This window comes from Takifugu flavidus, chromosome 20 (genome assembly GCF_003711565.1).
Source record: "Takifugu flavidus isolate HTHZ2018 chromosome 20, ASM371156v2, whole genome shotgun sequence".
NCBI lineage: Eukaryota > Metazoa > Chordata > Actinopteri > Tetraodontiformes > Tetraodontidae > Takifugu > Takifugu flavidus.
Window position 1 is genome coordinate 3,968,216 of NC_079539.1, and position 18,595 is coordinate 3,986,810.

At 51.9% G+C, this 18,595-nt stretch overlaps 1 protein-coding gene across 14 annotated transcripts in view; it reads right to left on the reverse strand.

The window, feature by feature from the left end:
• Positions 1 to 18,595, reverse strand: part of LOC130516826 (disabled homolog 2-interacting protein-like) — a 67,648-nt gene that overhangs the window by 14,254 nt on the left and 34,799 nt on the right. For 12 of the 14 annotated variants that reach the window (XM_057018110.1, XM_057018111.1, XM_057018112.1 and 9 more), the window contains 4 exons: positions 17,404 to 17,522; positions 3,839 to 3,992; positions 2,948 to 3,046; positions 1,838 to 2,392 (listed from right to left, as the gene is read on the reverse strand). In XM_057018110.1, coding sequence (XP_056874090.1) covers positions 1,838 to 2,392; positions 2,948 to 3,046; positions 3,839 to 3,992; positions 17,404 to 17,522 — 927 coding nt within the window. Of the gene's footprint in view, positions 1 to 1,837; positions 2,393 to 2,947; positions 3,047 to 3,838; positions 3,993 to 9,230; positions 9,446 to 14,020; positions 14,294 to 17,403; positions 17,523 to 18,595 lie in introns of those variants that run through there. The other 2 variants (XM_057018124.1, XM_057018123.1) reach the window with 2 other exon arrangements.

The window sequence follows — 18,595 nt, forward strand, 5'->3', positions numbered from 1 at the left end:
AGTGGGGGGGCTTTGACACACCAAACAGCGGAGGCAAACATTCCATCTTTCCGGGTCACTTTGGCCTGGAGAAACGAAGGAACGCATGGAAAGTGTAACGGCGAGGAAGCCAGAGGAGCTGTGAAATCAGGATGTCATTATCGAGCGGTAAAAATGAGGCGCGTGAGAAAAAGGGCTGCCTACTGATGCACTCTTCCACAAGTCTGGCAGAACCGGATTCGGCACCATCAGCTATTGTCGACCGGATGGCTGAACATGATGGAGAGCAACAGCAAAACCCAGCTGATGGGGATGTCCAGGATCCAAACCCACTCAGTTCCAAAGCTACAGCGAGCACATATATTGAAAACATCACTGTTGTGTTGGATTATATCAAGCTTGGCCGAGATGGGCGTCAAATCAGCCGCCAAGCAGCAGAGAATCTCCTAATTAGGCCTTTATTTTAGCTTCCCTGGGACGGCCGCCTGTTCTGGCGTGTGATGACAGTGCCGTCCATCCCGCCTTGCTCCATTTAAGGATAACATATAATCAAGCGTGCGTCTGCAGCCACCGGCCAGATGACGGGCTTTTAAGGGGGGGGGCAACAGAGCCAGTCCATTCGACGGCATCGGTCATCGTTTAGTTTGATCGCGTCTCCAAACTCCAGCGGCTGCTTTTTTCTGCAGCAACACAACTCCGAAAAATTCAATTTCCGTGATGAAAGCAGCTGTCACGAGGAAATGACTTAATCGTGTAATGGTGATGTAATTACGAGCGACCTTGAAACCACCCCCCACACATAAAAAAAAGAAGCAAAAACCAGCTGGAAACGCAGACGCAAAGTTAAAAACAAACTTTTAAATCTCCACTGTGAAAGTGGAATAATGGAAAATAAGAGAAGAGAGAGTTTCAAAGTGGTGCTAATGAGATGCTGTCAGAGGGAGGGGAAAATAACTGGAGACGAGTGAAGAGGCAGAGAAGTGGGAGAAAATGACAAAAGGAGACAGGAACGTAAAAAAAGATGGTTATTTCAGGCATTTCAAGGTGTCTCTTTTGCCTTTTGATTCCATAACAGACGTTTCACTTTGGAATATCAAACCCGCTTAAATCTGCTCGTACTTGTGCAGATGTTGCTGCTCTTAACGACCTCTGTTGGGCTGATGTGCGTTTATTTAGACCCTAATTAAAAACAACTTCACATTTTCACTAATATAGCCTCGGGGGCAGAAAAGAGGAGCGACGCATGCTAAAGTGAGCTTGTACTAAGAGTCCTGGTTTGATTCTAATGACCTTTGACTTTATTACTTTGTTATAAAAAGATATTTGTGCAATAATCAAATGATAGGGCAATAATACTGATTAGCTTCCTGCAGCTAATTAACAATTAGCTCTGGTTATCTTCCAAGCATCTCTGCTCACTGGCGAGTTAGCATCAAAGCTGTGGATCGCGACAGGAAAATTATTTTAGTTAAAGAACCAGCCCTGCTTCTCTAAATCCTCTCTGAGTCCGTCAGCGCTGCCGTAATAAAACTCGTCTGTGCGCTGCGAGAGCAGCGCCGGCGCCCGCGGTGCTGCAGACAGCGGCGCTGCTCTCCTCGTCTGTACGCTGCGATACACGGGAGGGATTAGCTTGAGTTAAAAATGGAACAAAAAGGAACAGCCGTCTGTTCTCTGTCTGCGATGCAGAGCAGCTTTTGGGGGGGGGGGGGTCAGGAGTTCGGGAGCCGAACAGGCGTCGGAGGGAAAAAATCTGACAGCTTCTCCGAACCTCAGCGCGAGAAAACAGCAGTTCTAACATTCTGGGTTATTTCTCGGCGGGGAGGGCAAAATGCGGCGTAATTCCATCGGCGGTACTGACCTTGGCCTTGCCGGTGCTCTGGAGAATGTGCACGAGCGCGCACGCCATCTCCTCCTTGTTCTTGACGCTAATCCCGGGCTCCAGCACCGAGCACAGCAGCATGTAGTTGTTGGTGGTGTACTCTGCAAACTCCTTGTACATCTCCATGGGCAGGATGCTCATGCTCTGGTAGCGCGCCTTGATCCTGATCATGGGCCCCGACGTCTTGCCCTTGGGGGGGTTCGGGGTGCTCACCGGGTACCACTTCTCCACAAACTGCCGGCCCGTTACGGCTGCGATGGGGATGTTGACCAGTCCGATGTAATTGTTCTTATCCTTCTTCTTCTTCTTGTCCGTGTCTTTGTAGAGGTGGGCCGTGATGCTCTTGACGGGGGGCAGGTTGTTGAACTCGAAGTGCTCCCCCCAGAACACGTTATCGGTCTTCAGCTTGCAGGTGGTGCGGGCGTAGAGCGAGTCGTCCAGGCAGAGCTCGCAGAAGTATTTCTTTTTGGCGGGCAGGTCCTTCGCCTCGATGATCCACAGCTTCAGCATGTTCTCCACCCGCCGGCTGTTGTCCTGGAGACCAGAAGAACTCCGCTCAGAGCCGCGCAAACAGGAAGTAAAAACAGGGAACGAAAAAGAGTCTAATGAAGCACAGCGAAGGGGTCGGTTGAGAGGCACCTGCTCTGTGGTCGTCAGCATTAAGACCGAGAGCTTAGAAGGCTTTTTATCATTGTCTTTATTTTTAAGGCTCATTCTCACGCCGCCATGGACCGATTTCCCCAAGAGTGCCTCAAATTACCGGCCCATTATTCAGACGTCCTCAGAAGCACCTCTAAAGATGAGGGAGGGAGCCAATGATGACGCCAACAGGCAGACTTGGACATTTGTGTGAAGCTGCTTTTCAGTGTTTCGTGATATTTTCGTCTTTAATATTCTTCCAAATTCTCTTTTCGGGGTACAAAACAGAATTATTCCCTATTATCATCAAAGCTGCTTGATCATCTAACGGAATTTTCCCCACCAGGAAGCAGATTGAAGGGTGAGGGCGGCTTGTGTCCTTGTAAACATGAGTAAGAAACAGCGATAACCCTGATTCTCATCCGTATTTTCATGTGGCTGCAGGTTTACCTTGTTCGGCTGCACCGCCCGCCTCAGATTCTCCATCCATTTGTCCCTCTCGGCTGATGAACGGCAGGAAAAACATTTGCTTCCCGAGGAAGTGGTGACCTACGGTGGAGAGACAAGGCGTTTCAGCGTCACCCATCCCATAAATTATGCAACTGTCCTTCATTTGGCGGTTCGAAGTTCCATTTTTTTCTCCAATTTTTCCATAAACGTCCAATTCACAGGTCTGTCACACACATCAAGAACAAGCAATTTTAATGGTGAGGGAATGTGGTGGCTGGGGCTGCCCCTGCCTCTGCCTGTCAGGAATGAGCTTCTCAATGACCAATGAGACGCCAAGATGTTGCTGTGTCACTGTTGCTATGAGAATGTTACATATACTCTACACGACCCCCGTTTCAGAAAGCTGGCAAACCTAGTTTTAGACAAAAAGAGCAGCTGTATTTATCTATTTATTAAAGGTCCAAACTTAGACTAAAGGTCCGCTGTTCCGAGTAATGCCTTCAGAACACGGCAGGCTTGGACACATACTTGAATATGGGATCAGGTGAGACAATGTTGCCAGGTTTCATTTAAAGAACTCACGGAATTAACGAGATGTGGATGTAATCACCTGTTCTGAGGCTTCAGCCGAGGCTCGCTGCTAGAAATAAAGCTGAGTGGAGTACAGCCGTTAGCATGGCTTCATCCTGGTCTGTTTTAGCTTACGTCTCTCGCTCTTACTACCAGCTTATTAACATCTGGTGCCTGGTTCTGCCGTGGAAATGTTCCAAAAATCAGTGCGGCCAAATATTTTGAAACGACTCCCACATTGGTAGGTTGGAAAACGCAAATAACGGCCCATCAAAGGGAAATAATTCAAGTCTAATTACGTCATGTGAGGGGAAGGCTCACCTCAAAGCAGTAGTCCTGGCCGAGGATGCTGCTGTGAACGGGCTTGATGATGACTTCGTCCTCCATGCTTAAGTCCAGGGCTTCCACGGCGCTGCTGGGGCTGAGCAATGACTCATGGGAGCGAGACTCCTTCAGCCTGGGCATCAGATGAGATCTGCCAGTGGAGGAAAGCGGAGCGTTAAAGGAGCCCGCGAGGAATCGGGATCACATGCCGAAGGTGCCCGCGGTGGGCGTGAGGGACGGCCCGGGGTGGCTGGCGCGCCTCGACAACACGTGCTCGCTCAGCCGCCGCGTCAGGGACCGGCGTGAACTAACAGTTACGCTGGAAACAGAAGTTGTGCAATTATTTCCACTGCTGTTGCCAAGAAACCAGCAGGAAGATTCAGATGAGCTCCCATCTTCTGGAAGCTACTTGCTGACCGATTCACGAGCGCCTCGTCACAGTGGAAGCTCTATAATTGCGGGGACCGTAGGCAGCAGCGCACATGCTACAGGTCAAATGCTGCTGTAATGAGCCTGAACGCTCTGATAGTTCAGCCCTCTGACGCCGGCTTACACCCTAATCCCGTGTACAGTATGTGCATCTTTCCTGAATACCAGCATTCCAGGAAAAAAACCAGCGCACCCATGATGGCAGATTAGCTCCGAGCGGGCAGCGGGCTTTGTTAGCAAATCCTCCCTCCAGCAATCTGCTCTCCCTCCTCTGGTAAAACGATCTGGAATTAGGGAACAGTCGTATGGAAACACCTAAAGGAGCTGCCGAGAGAGGTGTTCCGTAGCTGCTTCCTGATTGGCTGGCTGGGTACCAGGCAAAAGAGTAAGTAAGCAGAGGGGAGGGGGGGATCTTTTAGCGACAGATTAATATCAGAATCACAGTCCGCAATCTGAGAGCTCACACAGCAGCCGTCGGCGTGGCGACCGTGTCCAACGCGCTGCAGAAATATGCACGTTGATGCGGGGCGAAGTCGCGAATGACGCCCGTCATCATCGCGACGACACGTTAAAGTGGACGGTGTTGTTAACGGGGCACTTTGGGGGGGGGGGGGGCTGACGGCGCGCAAAGCTCCGCCGCCCTCCCTCTAGCGTCGCCTCCTCGCTCTAAAAATAATTATTACCCTTTCCTGTCTCCACATTCCGCCGCTTCATCAGCTCTGCCACATCTGCGGCGAGTCTCCGTTTGCACGATTCGTCGCCGTTTTCATTTATTCGCTGTGGAAACCGAAATATTTCAGAAAGAGCGGAAACTTCCTTCATCTTCTAAATGTATTCAGGAAAGCAGAAATGGCTTTAAGACACAAAGCACATCTTTATTGTTGATATTCGGATCTCCTGGTTCTCGTTTCCTGTTTTGTGCTTGTACATGACAGAAAAGAGCTCGTTTTTGTGGGTCTTTTGCACAAACGCGATTAAAAAGACGGATCTGTGATCAGTAAAGACTCGGATCAGTTCCAGGCTTCCGTTCAATAGGAACTCACTTAGCAGCGAGTGCCAGTGAGAGCAGAGCGGACTAATGGATTCTTAGACGCTGCGCTTTATCGGGATCCTGCAAAAAGAGTTCATCTGATAGCCCGTCTGCCATCTGATAGAGTCGGAAACCTTCAAGCCACGAAGGCGTCGAGGCACTCAGACTTCTAAGGCGCTGATTTCAGGCATCATATATATCTATACCGACAGCGCCGGATAAGCCAAATTAAAGTGATTCAACTTAAATGACGTCAACCTCAAACTCCAAATCCTACCAGGAGGGCGAGAAAAAAGCAGCAATGCAAACCACAAAACACGTGAAGGGAGCTAATCCTCGCTATGTTGGGCATCAGACCCTCTTTGTGTAGCGCTACAGGTTACCCCCACCAAAGAGGGTCGTTCATGCTAATACTAAAGCTGGTGATGTAACCTAAAAAGACCAATATTGAGGCCTCCAGTTTCTCGCCGCTCTTGAGAGGCGCGATTAAGTCCTTAGCGCCCCGCGTAGTGTTTGGCGCTGCAGCCAGATCCGCTTTTATGACAATCGATGTGTCTCCAAGCGAAGACGGCCAAAGCAATTTGCTCTAATGCTCTTGTCCACATAAACACGGAAGCCTGAGCGGGTGCCAGCAGGCAGAGCTGCGGGTAGAGCGAGGTGGGGACACCCAGGGTGGCAAATTAGCAAGCTGGCGTCCCAGCGACACCTGCTTCTCCCATCGACAAAAGATTAGATGGACTTAATGTGAGTCAGCGCGAGGGAAACGTCAGCTGCATGGAGGCTGGAGACGGCACAAACGCCTGGACCACAGAGGAAGAGGAGGACGGGGGGGGGCTGCTGTCAGACGCCGCTGGTGCAGAACGGCGGGATGTTTTGAGCCGAACAACTGACGTGTGGCTGCGGGCCACGGAGCTTCAGTCGGGTCAACGAGAAAAAAAAGACAAAACTATTTTCTGTCAAGGCTGCAGGAAGGGGGGGGTTCTACGATGGAGGGAGGGGTCCAGGACATGGAGCTAATGCACCCCTTTTAATTCACACCGCGAATAGAAGACTTTTTGACACACGGGTGAAAACAACATTTCCGCTCACTTATCGGGTTCCCACCGCCTGGATCTTAACTGGTGATGAAAACAAAAACAAGCAGGGCGAAAGGTAGCAGGCGCAAACGTGCATGTAAGCAGTTGGGCCGCTCAGACAAGTGGGCCCCGGCCGAGTCCGTGTGGGTTCATGTGCGGTGCATTAGCGACACCTGCGCTAGTTGATGACATTGGCCCTTTTAGCTGCAGCGCCCGCCGGCGCTCTAATGCACAGGCAAGACAAAGGAGAGATTACGCCACTAAGAGGGTTGACCCGAGATGCTGCCCCGGGCGTAGACGCAGGATAAAGCGTGGAACCGTGGTGTGGCTGCCTTTGTGGAGCAAAATCTCTTTAGCAGAGCCCACATCATCGTAAAGTCCCGGAGGGGAGGAGCGAACAAAGGTGGCCTTTGAGTAGAGACGAGGACGGACACTTTTAAGAGGAAGAATGAAAGCGAGCAAACATACCAACGCTGTTGCAACTAAACACACACGGGAGCGAAGGGAGCCAGCGTCGGCGTTTAGCACTGCCTTCAGGAATTCTCACAACTCTTGATGGTGCGAACGCTCGACAATTGCTTCAACCAATCATTGGGATCTGGTATCTTATTGCTACCACGGTATCGCCATGGCTATCGTAGAGAAAAACGAGCATCAAACCGCCAGAAATGTATCATATACTGCACATGTGCACAGCATATTAATGCACTTGGCCAGTCACAGGGGATACTAGCGCCCTGCAGGCAATAATGTAAATGTGACGGCCTGATTAAGGTCAAGCTAATGGAGGCAGAGCTTGGAACAGAGAGCAGAGCAGAATATCTGCAGCGCCGGTACGTTGTTGAGGGACAACTGATGAAATCAGAGAAACAGGGAGAAAACTTAGCATCTGCTAAAAACATTAGCTCACACAGGAACGATTTCAGCAGGTGCCCACATGACTCACGGTCCGGCCGGCTGGCGGGGGCCCCGCTCGCTCCCATGCGCGGTGGGATTCCAGGGAGAGTCCAGGCTCCCCGCCGCGCCGGGAGGAAATCCAGCGTAGCATCTGCTGGGACGCTCGCTGCGGGGAACTGGCGAGGGGGAGAAGGAGGAGGAGCCGCGCCGGTGTAGGCAGGCTGGAAAGGAGGGGTGAACAGCTGGGCGAAGAAAACCACAACCTCTGGGGAGGGTAGATCACATTAGCAGATGCAGGCCTCCACATGCGATTAACCGTGATGAGCTAATAGGATTTATTGAGCTTAGATGTTTGGTATATAAATGCATGCGGGGCTCGGTTGTATGTGATGTATGGACCTAGTTCTATAGATTTTATCGCCCATCGGCCTGTTCAAGGTGAACAAACATTATCATGAGCGACAGCTCAGGACACACACTGCCCGGACGACCTCCAGGAATGTCCTCACAATGCATGATGGGTACTCTGGAGACAGAGGAAAGATCCACATGACTATACGGCCTATAAGAATAATCCTCGACCCAAAGCTCCAGCTTCAGCACACGTATGTGGCATCCTGACAACACGCAGGCTTTAGCCCACATCACAAGGCTGCTTTTAGAGCAGTGAGCATCCAAAAGTGGCGGCCTCGTCTCGTCCTCCCGCCCCTCCTGCTCAGACTGTAACTACATCCGCTGCCGTCTCAGGGGGGGCGACAGATTTGACTCCCATTAAGCCTCCAGAAATTTCAGACAGATGTGCAACAGAAGCACACGGCAACAGGCAGACGCTGACTAATATTTGGGATGTGCCGTCGCGCCTACATCGATCGTCCTCTTGGTGACCTTTAAAGGTCGCGTTAAAATTGAGAAATCCCAGCTGACTGTGAAGATACGCCCGCGTACCTTTCCCTCTGTAATTAAAGGTTCCTCTAGCCGCTATCTCCATTTAGCATGCTCATGAATTTGCCACTAAAATGTGCTAGATTAATGAAGCAAAGACAGCATATAATTATTTAGCCGCGGGCTATCAGAGTGGTTTGAGGGAGTTTCATCACAATCTGAATTTTCTCTAAAAGTAATTGAGTCACTGAGAGACTCTTACTGGTGGAAAAGTTGTTTCCTGTTTGTTGTTGCCCCTGTTAGCCATTACTGATGCGCTAATGAGTATGTTTAACCACAAAGCTCCTCGATTAGAGCCGTGACAGACACATGACTCAAGCCTTAAGTCACACCAACTTGGAAATAAGTGGCCGAGACAAAAGGCCCTTCTAAAGGTTCACTCAGTGCGTATGTTGGCGGTTACTCTCGCCCAGCATTTCAGCGCCTATGGAAATGTCTTCCTTCTTTCCCTCTCATATATGAGGTGTGGAGCGCTTGAGGAAATAGTAGCACCACATGCAGGAGAACAGAGGAAGCCGCAGCGCACTTCTTGACCTGAATATTCAAACATCCCTGTGGCACTGGACAAAGAAACGGGCGAACGCTCGGGTTCGCCGGCAGGAAAACGGAGCCCAGACTTTCCTCCCACGCAACAAGACGGCGCTCGGGTAGCGGGAGCCACATCTGGCTGCTGCGTTTTTATCAATACCACATTTCCACAGGTAGCGCTTTAACTTTAAAACCTCGGTTTGCCTCTGGCGGCAAATACTTTTGATGTTCGTGCCTGAACTTGTCCCCCCCCGCCACACACACACCTTTCCTCTCCAACTACTTTTCACAAGCGCATTCCTGACCTTTCCCTGCTTCTATAATTAATTCGGACAGTAAAAGTTAGAAATTAGGGGGGAAAAAGCCAATGGATCTTATTCCCTCGATGTGATGCCAGAAGGAGGCTTCCGCGGCGTGCAGCTGTGCTATAACCGTCCATGGCAACGCGCACACCCGCGAAACCGAGCAATAAAGCAGAAACACTCACGATCGACTGAATAAGTGAAACATTGTCCAGCGGGCGCGTCTCCAGACTGGATCCTCAGCGTGCGGGGCTTCAGTTTGGGTCGCATTCCTCACTGGGAGACTCTCTCCGTGTTTTCCAGACTATTTTTGAGGATCTGGGAACGTGGCTGCAGCCTCTGCCCTCTGAATTACAACAAACCGCTCCCAGAGGATGTCTGCTGCTACTCACACACCCCTCTCCACATCCCATTTAAAAAGACAGTGCCCCTATTCATGGCTACCATACTGCTGCAACTGCTAAGGCACCTGCGTTTGGCTGCTATTGCACCTTTTTAGCTTTGTGTGGGCTAATGCTAGCTCTTCTCTGAGTCACCCACCCCCCCACAACCGGGCCAACCTGTGTGAATGTGCCGCTCAACCTTTCAGCTGTATTTTTTTAACTATACCGCAGACGGCGACGGGTTGAGCGGCCCCAGATTTATATTGTTGCAGCTTGGATCCAGGTTTTCCCGCGGTCCCTCTTTTCCTCACACTAAGGTAGACCCTGAGCTGGCAGCCAGGAAGTCAGCGCCCACCCCCCCCCCCTCGCAGTAAACAATGGGTTGGCCTTCAGCGGTCCGCTGTGGGAAAATGCTGGCTCACTGGTGCAAATGGAGGGACTTTGGGAAATGGGGCAGAATAAACCGCAGCAGAAGAAGGAAATGGGAAAGAAGGCCGGCCTGGAGGAGGGAGGAGAAATATTGCCTTGTTGCGAGGGAAGGCTGATGTCACGGCTGAGACTCGCTGGGGAACAAGTGTCCAGATTCCTATTTAGAATCCTTCTGCTTCATTCTATATGTTAGCTCAGAAACAGAACTTGCAGGTTCTATAGGCGCGCTTTTCTATGACCACCTGATTCAACTCCATTATGGCAGCAGCTCCATTCTTCTTCAAGTGTCATCAGGGAAGGTGAAACCGGAGCAGGTTTAATGTTCTCGTTCCTCCTGATGCGGTGGGTCAGAACTGCTCGCTCTTATCGCGCGTAAACAGAGCAGAATGCCTGGCTGGTTTGGCGGGTAAAGGTCAACTACAAAGCCAAGGCGAAGCCAGGAGACGGAGCACTCGGGGGGGATTTCCCCATCCTTCTGCTCCGAGTTGTGATAAAATCATTCTTCACAGAGCTGCTTAGAGCCTGAGTGGTTTCAGAGCCGTAACGACGATCGTTCTGACAGAAATGAGAGAAAACTACCTTCAAATCTTTGAGTAAAACGGTGTTTCTGCGTACAAGAGTCGCCTGTGTTCAGTGATCGATGGGTGGAGATAAGATTAGTGGGAATGTGCCAAGTGCACGAATACACAATTGACGCTTTTACACCGCAGGACCTCTGAGCATCTAGTCGGGAATTTGGAAAGCGTGTTTCCACCTAAATGACCCAGGGGAAAAATACTCTCACAAGCCCAAACTTTGGCTGATCGCGGTACACAGTTGAGGTCCTGAGAGGTCCTGGGTCCCTGAAGGGCGAAACACACTCGTGGCTTTGATTTTATTTAGAAAAAAAACCTCACTTCCTGTTTAGAGGAAACTGGTGGATCTAAACAGGACAATAAAGAACAGCAAGATTCTCAAAAGGACCACAACAAGCGTAGTGGGTCAGACCACCGGACCACACCCCACACGTCATCGGCCTGATTTGAAAAGTTGTTCCCGGAACTTTGAGATGCGGTGGAAACACAAACCACGCAGATCACCAGAAATATTTTTATCGAGGTGAATAAAGTCCCTGCCAATATGAGTTCCTGGAACTGTTGTAAAACGGCTGTTTACGAACGGCGTGTATGGGTGTGGACAGCAGGACGCACCCAGCATTTGTCTGCAGTCCCTCTGAGCAGTTCCCCCTCTGACCGCTAACTTGTTTACAAGAGCAACACCTGCGTCTCCAGGGAGGCGCGTGGGGACGGAAGAAAATACGTTAAGTAATCAGTGCGTTCCAGACAAGCTCCCACACGTCAGCGCGGAGAGGTGGCTTGTGGGACAAGAGGCTGCAGGACAAACAACCACAGACGGCCGGGAGGAAGGACGAGAGCTCCGCTTCATGTTCCCGCCCTAACAACAATGCTGAGATTAAGGTTTAAAAAGATACTATGATGGCTCTCTGGCTGCGAGTCCCAGTAAAACTACGCGGAACCAGATGAAGCACCAAAAATATCGCATAATTTTAAAAGCTGCTTAGGGAACCTGCTGACAGACAATGCTGATCTACCCCCGGCCTGCGCTTCAGAACTCACCTGCTCTGTCAAAACCCATTTTAAACCAACGTTGGCCAGATTTAAAAAAAACAAAACCTGATTAATTCAAACAGGAATTTGCAAGGTTGCCAAAAAACCCTCCTCCGACTCCAGATGACCTTAATCCTGAAGGTTTTCCACATGTGGGAGACCTGTCTGCTTTAGCTAACCGTCTCTTTAACACAACTGACAACATTACGCCATAGCTGGCAATGCTATGCTAATGCTGTTCCGATCGGAGGGCCTCTCTTTCTTCTCTAGGACCAAACCAGGAAAGCAAGCAAAGGAGACCCTGAGGTCTACAGCCCACCCTCTTTCCATTCTTACTAAGCAGCTTACTGTACGGAGACGAATGGACCACGGGCGTTTATTCGACGGTTCCAAAGCTGAGGCCGAGGAGACGGAGGACAGAAAGAGTGTCGTTCCCATTGGCTCGGCACCGCAGCCCCCGGGGCAGGAGGGACAAGCGGTGATTCAATTATTGACGGCCCCGTGATGAACATATGCTCCTCTCTCAATCTATTCTGCATGACCTGCTTTAAGTGGTTCAGAGGCTGAGGACAGCTTGACCGGTCTGATTCTGAAGTCTGAAGCAGGTGAAACACGTGTATTTACAGCGGGAATCTTTATTAAGGGCTCTCCTACGGCTATTACATGCAAATACCCCAGTGCATTTTGGGTAAAAACAAGACGCCACTCATGCTCTGTTTAGTTCTTCTGCACCACAGAAATCTCCTCTTTGTCCTCCAGCTAAGTCAACCACCACTTTTCTGCCGCAAAACACACTCAGAGGGAGGCGGGAACGCCAGCGAAATCGCCGCAACGCGTCCCGCCGGATCCATGTGCGAGACAGACACCGCTGGCGTCCTCGAACAACATTCCAGCGAGCGCAGGTGTCATTTAGACAAGCTGCAGCGGAAATGTCTGGCAGAGCCTAGAGAGGTCCGAAAACGGAGGAGGGAAGGGGGGGGGGTGTTTTCTCGGCTTTGTGAAAGAGAGAAAAGCGGCGTCGTTCCTCCGAGGACAACAGGCAACAAACCGGAGCGCCGTGGCTGTGGACGTCGATTCTCTTTGTCTTTCCTGTGGCAGCTCTTCTCCGTCCCCCAGACCTGTTGACCCCTATTTGAATGGCCCCTGGGTGCAACGCTGACCCACTCAACCCCTTACACCCCCCCCACACACACACTGACACTCTCTGCCAATGTGTCTGATCACTCTGCTCCACTTCATCAGCTCCCAGTAAATCAATAACCATCACAGAGATGATCTATGACACAGTAATTACACACAGACGGAACACACAAAGAGGGAGGGGGGCGGAGCAGGAAGCTGTTGTTTACCCAGGATACCAGGAAGATGACGGCCCTCAACTGTGTCTCTTCATACCCCAAATTAGCATTTGGTGGAGTGACATGGATTGGAACAACAAATAAACAAATAACAGCATCTTATTGTCTTCCTCTCCCCTCATCGCCTCCCCCATGGGGGCCCTTCATGCCTGCAGAAGTGACAGAAAGCTGGAATCCTCTGATTCCTGGCTCGGCCATTTAAAGACTGCTGCAGAAACATGCAAACATTTGTCCGTGCACGGGGGCGGCGGCAGAACGGCGGTAAACACGAGCACGCTGACGCTCGGGGCCGCACGCTGCATCGCTCTGGACCACCAGCGGAGCACCCACGTCACAGTAGGACAGACAAAAGGACGTCGCTGTTGTCCCCGCTCATCATGTCATCTGCGCACTAACTTGATTTAATAACAATAATTACAATAATCAGCGATAACATCACGTGTTTGAGGGATAAACAGCGCCTGTGCCGTCGTAATGAGGCGTAATTAAAACGGGAGACTCCTCTGCCTGGACCAATTAATAACATTTAATTAGAATTAATGTGCGGTTGTTGGCTAAATCCGTGCGTGTAATTTGCGCGTCCTGTCTCACGCCCGTGCGCTTCCTGTTGCAGCTGAGCCACCGAGGCTGGGACGAGGCGCTCATCCTCATGCAGCCTCTCCTCAACACGCACGCGCCCGAGATTATGCTCGATCCCCGACGCCAGATGACACGCACGCTCCTAAACTTTCCGCCCACCCCCCGACTCCAACACGGCCTGAGATATCAGCCAAGATTTAAATCGTTTTGGGCCGGTTCCGGGAATGATAACGGGGGGTGGTGGTGGTGGGGGGGGGGTTACGGAGCGCAGCGCAGCCCGGCATCGCGGCACCAAACCGGCCTGTTTGCGGCGGCGCACCCCGCTGACGCGGATCAGATGACCGTAGAGGTCAAACGCCGTTTTTAGCCGCGCGTTCTCAGACCAGGTCATGCGCTGGAGGAAATTAGCTGATTGACGAGTGCGCGTGTGCGCGTGTGCACGGGAAACAGCAGCCCTCCTCGCACCGGCCACAGCTGGAGAATGAGCATGTCAAAATCCGCTGAATCTGCGCGCCCGTTTCCATCCCCGCACGCCAAAAACGACCCCCCCCCACCCCCACCCCCCCATCCCAAACGGAGGCTGGTGTGACATGTGAACGGACGGCAGGAGCGGACTCACCAGGCATTGTCAGAATCCCACGGAACAATCGCAGGCGGTGCGGGGAGGCAACCGGGGCTGGAATAATAACGATGGAGGCGACACAGCAAAACAAAACAATAGAAGAAGAAAAGAGAGAGAGGGAGAGAGAGAGAGAGAGTGGGGGGAGGCGATGGATGAGGTCAGCAGCCGTTTCAGAGCTCCATGTTTGTCCCCCTCCCTCAACACTACTGCCGCGGCTCTGTGCGTCCTGGCTCCTCTCCGCTGCTGCTTTAAGACGAGGGGTGGGGAATCAGCGCTCCTGCTCCCTCCCTCCCTCCCTCTCCCTTCCTCCCCCCTTTCACCGCCCTACTTCCTGTGCCGTCTCTGAAATAGGACGCGCTCTCTTCTGCCTTTCCCTTCTTGCCAGGCAGATTAAATTTAAAGTGCGGGGACGCAAAGCTCCCGGTCTGGGGCTGATGACGCCTCCTCTCTCCCCCCTCTCTCTTTTCCTCCCCCGTTCCTCTCTCTTTTCCCCCTTTTGGGGCTTGACTGCAACTGCTGTTGGGGAGGGAGGAGCCTGAATATGGTGGTGGTGCTGCTGTCACATGCATGGATGTGTGGTGCAGCTCGGCTTAGTCCTGGCCCCTCCTCGCTGCTTGTTTGGCTCCAGTGGGAGTGTGTGTTTGCTTGTGTGTGTGTGTGTGTTGTGTGTGTGTGTGTGTGTGTGGGAGAGAGAGTGCTCTTTGTCCTGTCCTGTAAGCTGCTGTTAAAGCTGTGACCAGGACTTTGAGTGGTGCCCTGAGGCTGGGCTCCATGCTGGGGCAGGACAGGAAGTAGTTGAAACCATCAAAAAGGTTTGGTGGAAGGTTATTTGGTGGAGGATGATTGGGGGGGGGCAGGACAGCTGTGGAGAGCTGCTTCAAAAGAGCTGCTAATCTGCACTCCCTGCACATGGACGATGATGTCATCAAACATGACATCACCCTCAGCCCTTATTTCACCCAGGAAGTCGAACCTGCTGATGGGACCACACGCAACAAGACCACTTCAGAAAGGGGGCGTGGAGGAAGACACTCCCAGAACCCCCCACCCCTGAAACCATTGGGTTTGAGATAAAGAGCAGGGAGAGCCATCTGAGAGGCTTCTCAGAATGAGATGTTGAACATGTGACCCAGACGTAATCAGCCCACAAAGGCAGCACTCAGGGCTGGGGGGGTCCTGAGATCCATGCGTTATTTTCACCTCACCCTGCTTCAACTTTGACCTCTGTGGAGGATTTTCCATCCGTGAGAAAAGACTTTAATGTCTCCACAGCTGCATTAAAGCGTTTTGAGTGGTTACTTTTAATCAGGCAATTATGATCAACGCCTATTTGGTAAATGCCACCACATAAAGCTTAAAAAATGAATGAAAACAGCCAACGAAGAGAGTAAAGAGACCTGTAGGTGAAGCCTGCAGTCATTGCCATGGTGATGAAGTGGCCCCACAGTCAATGACATCAGCTGGTGCGTTGATTAAACCTTTAAACTGGTTAAAATCAGAAACTGGTGGACAAAAGCTCTCTATTGTCTAAAAGGAAACACCTGTATAATCAAGACATTTGAAGCGGAGCAAAGCAGAAACTGGCCAACCGGAGAAAAGCATCTATTTGAACTGGCTAAACTTTATTTAATTTGGGCCGCAAAAATGACGGCGAGCGCCGCTGCGCGACTGGAAAACTGACATTTCTGTGAGAGGAGCGAGTGAGTAAACGAGAGCGTTCTGTGTACCGAGCAATCCTGCGCTGAGGGGAAGCGCGGGGCGCCGCTTTGATGGGCCTCTCAGTATTCTGGTCACGTCCCCGGCCCGATCCATTACAGCTCATTACCCAGGCGGGGGATAAAAGGGAGAGGACCCTCGGCCACGCACCCCTCGGCCGAGCGAGTCTCCGCATCATCCCATAAACACCACGAAACATGCTAACTTCACATAAGATAACGGTGGCTTTGCCCTTCGTTTTAATGTAATTACAGCGTAAACGGAGATGCTCCCGGACGTCATCTTGATGGGCGACCAGCTCAGGACCTCGTGGCCTCACAGCTGTGGGGGGGCGTGAGGCAAAACAGGTGGCATATGGACAATTTGTAAACTCAAAGCAACGCCTCAGGGGTCGGCTAGCCGCTCCCACGGTTGTTTTTTCTTCTTCTTGATTTGTAGCTTTATATAATCTGCTGTGATACAGCCGCCGCGGCCTGGCGGGGTCTGGGGTCGCGCTGATGCATTACAACCGAGACGACGTGGGGGGGTTGGGGAGGAACATTTGTGGGGAGGAGACAGCCCCCCTGTGTATGTCAGGAGACACAGGAGGGTCAGGAAAGAAGACGGGGATGCTAATGCTGCTAGCATTATAGCAGCGGGGAAGATCTAACATGAAGAGATGCTTAAAAATAGAATTTTCACTCAGTAAATGGCTGATGCGTGGAAGGAAAAAGTAGAAAGGGAGCAATTAGAAAAAGCTTGGATACTAGCATCACCCCACCAGGGGATGGGGGCGGGGGGGGTTACAGAATTTAATAAGTTTAAATGGTTTATTGGATTTATGAACGACACCAGCGGTTTAATCCCTTTGTTGCTCTCTCTACCTCCCCCTCTCTCTCAACAATTACCGCTTATTGCCACCTTGGATCCTGTAACAGGCAAATATTTTGGAATTAAAGCCTCCTGCTGTTGCATAACTGCAGAAAAGTGGTGGTGATGGCGTTCATCCTGCACCTCCCCCACCGACCAGCAGGGGGGGCGCTGGAGTAATTACAAAAAGACACAATATTGACCTGCTGTGCAGAAGGTGACAGGTCCAGTCACACACACACACACGCACACACACACACACACACACACACACACACACACACCACACACACACACACGGACACAGGACGCTTGCCAGAGATCAGCGGCGGCCGTGAGGTCGGATGATGTTGGATGGTGTGTGTGTGTGTGCGTGTGTTTATGAATCGTTGTGGGGACGGTGCTCATTTGGATTAAGGTAAAATGGGGTTGAGATTTAAAAATGAATCAGCTCCGCCTGCTCCCAGCCTGAGGGAATGTCACTATTTTCCCACAGGTTCACCATTCCCAGATTTCTTTTAAGGATTAAATTAGCCAGTGATGATGCCGGAGCGGAGGGAGTGAGAGAAGAAGAGAATGAGGAGAGACAGCGGGACAAAGAGGAGAAGGCTCCAGCTCAATTCGTCTGAGTGCATCGGGGGGGGAAGAACAGCGCGTTCCCTGCGGAAAAACGGGCGCCAGCGCCCTCGAGGCGGACTGACAGCGACGCTGACGCCTCATTAAAAGTAGAAGCTCCAGTTTTGGGGCCGAGTGAGGGAACGCGCGGAATCTCGAGCAGTTCAAGGTCGTCCTGGAGGTCGACGAGCTCCACCCACCTGTCGTTGTCCATGCTCCTGAAGCCCGGCAGGATGTGCCTGAAGCTGGAGTTGCGGTCCAGTTTGGGCTGGCTCTTGGTCCGCTTTATGGAGCCCTTCAGCCGCCGGCTGAGGAAGCCCTGGGGGGGGGGGGGGGGGCAGTGGTTAAACAGCATCACAGAAAGTTGAGTAGAAAATCCCCATTTCACCATAAAAATCCATAAATAATAATAATAAATAAATAATGTCACTATGTGCCGACTGAACTCCTCATCTATCGCTGCTACCGAACACACTTCCCCTCGGCGGCTGCCCGTCTCCATGGCAACTGGCTGCATTAGGAGATCTGAGGAGCCTCAGAAGTTCTGTGGAGTTTCGAGAGAGGACTCGGAGCGTCCAGAAGGCGCTCGCCGGCGTGTTTCACCTCGGCTTCCGCACAGGCCTGTTGCAAACACGGCGGCGTCCTCGTGCTCATCCAAACATCCCAGAATACCTCCAAACGTCAGAGGTGCAAGAAACACCCGCTCATCACCGTCGCCTGTCGCCCTCCATCAGCCTCTAAACTCAAATACGACGCATGAGGCTGAACGTGGCAGCAGGGCGGGTCGCCGGGGCAACCTGCGGCCCAGATGGCGTCCGTTTGGGGACCCGAGAACGTGCACGTTCGCCGCCGACCGATTAAAATTCCTCTCCGCTCTGCCCCCGTCTGCAGGAATCAGCCGGTAAATAGAAGCTCGCCCCTGCGGGGCCACCGCATCGATCGGAGCTGCCGGAGAGGAGAAAATCCGAGTTTTCGGCCCGTTTGTGGGACTTTTAAATCCAAATTCTTGAAAAAGTCGGCAAACGTCAACGCGCAGACGTTCGTGTGATTACGGCAGCACCGGGATCGCTACGGCAGATGCTAACGCGGCTGGATTATGGGACCAGACGTCCTCTTTGCTCTTCTCACGTTGCTCTTTGGCACCACGGAGGTGAACGCGCGGCGGCTACAGCTAACGTCCGTCCCCGTAGTTACGCAATCATTTACTGCTCGGGGGGGTGTCTGCTGAGAGCGTGAGAGGAGAACATGCCGACAGTTTCAGCTCGGGCTCCAGCACCGCGTCTCCGGGTGAGGAGACGTGAGGGCAGAACTGCTGCCCGGCTGCGTTCTCACTGGTGGCCAGCAGGGGGCAACAGAGCCAGGGGATTGAGGCGGCGGATGAAGAGGTCATGT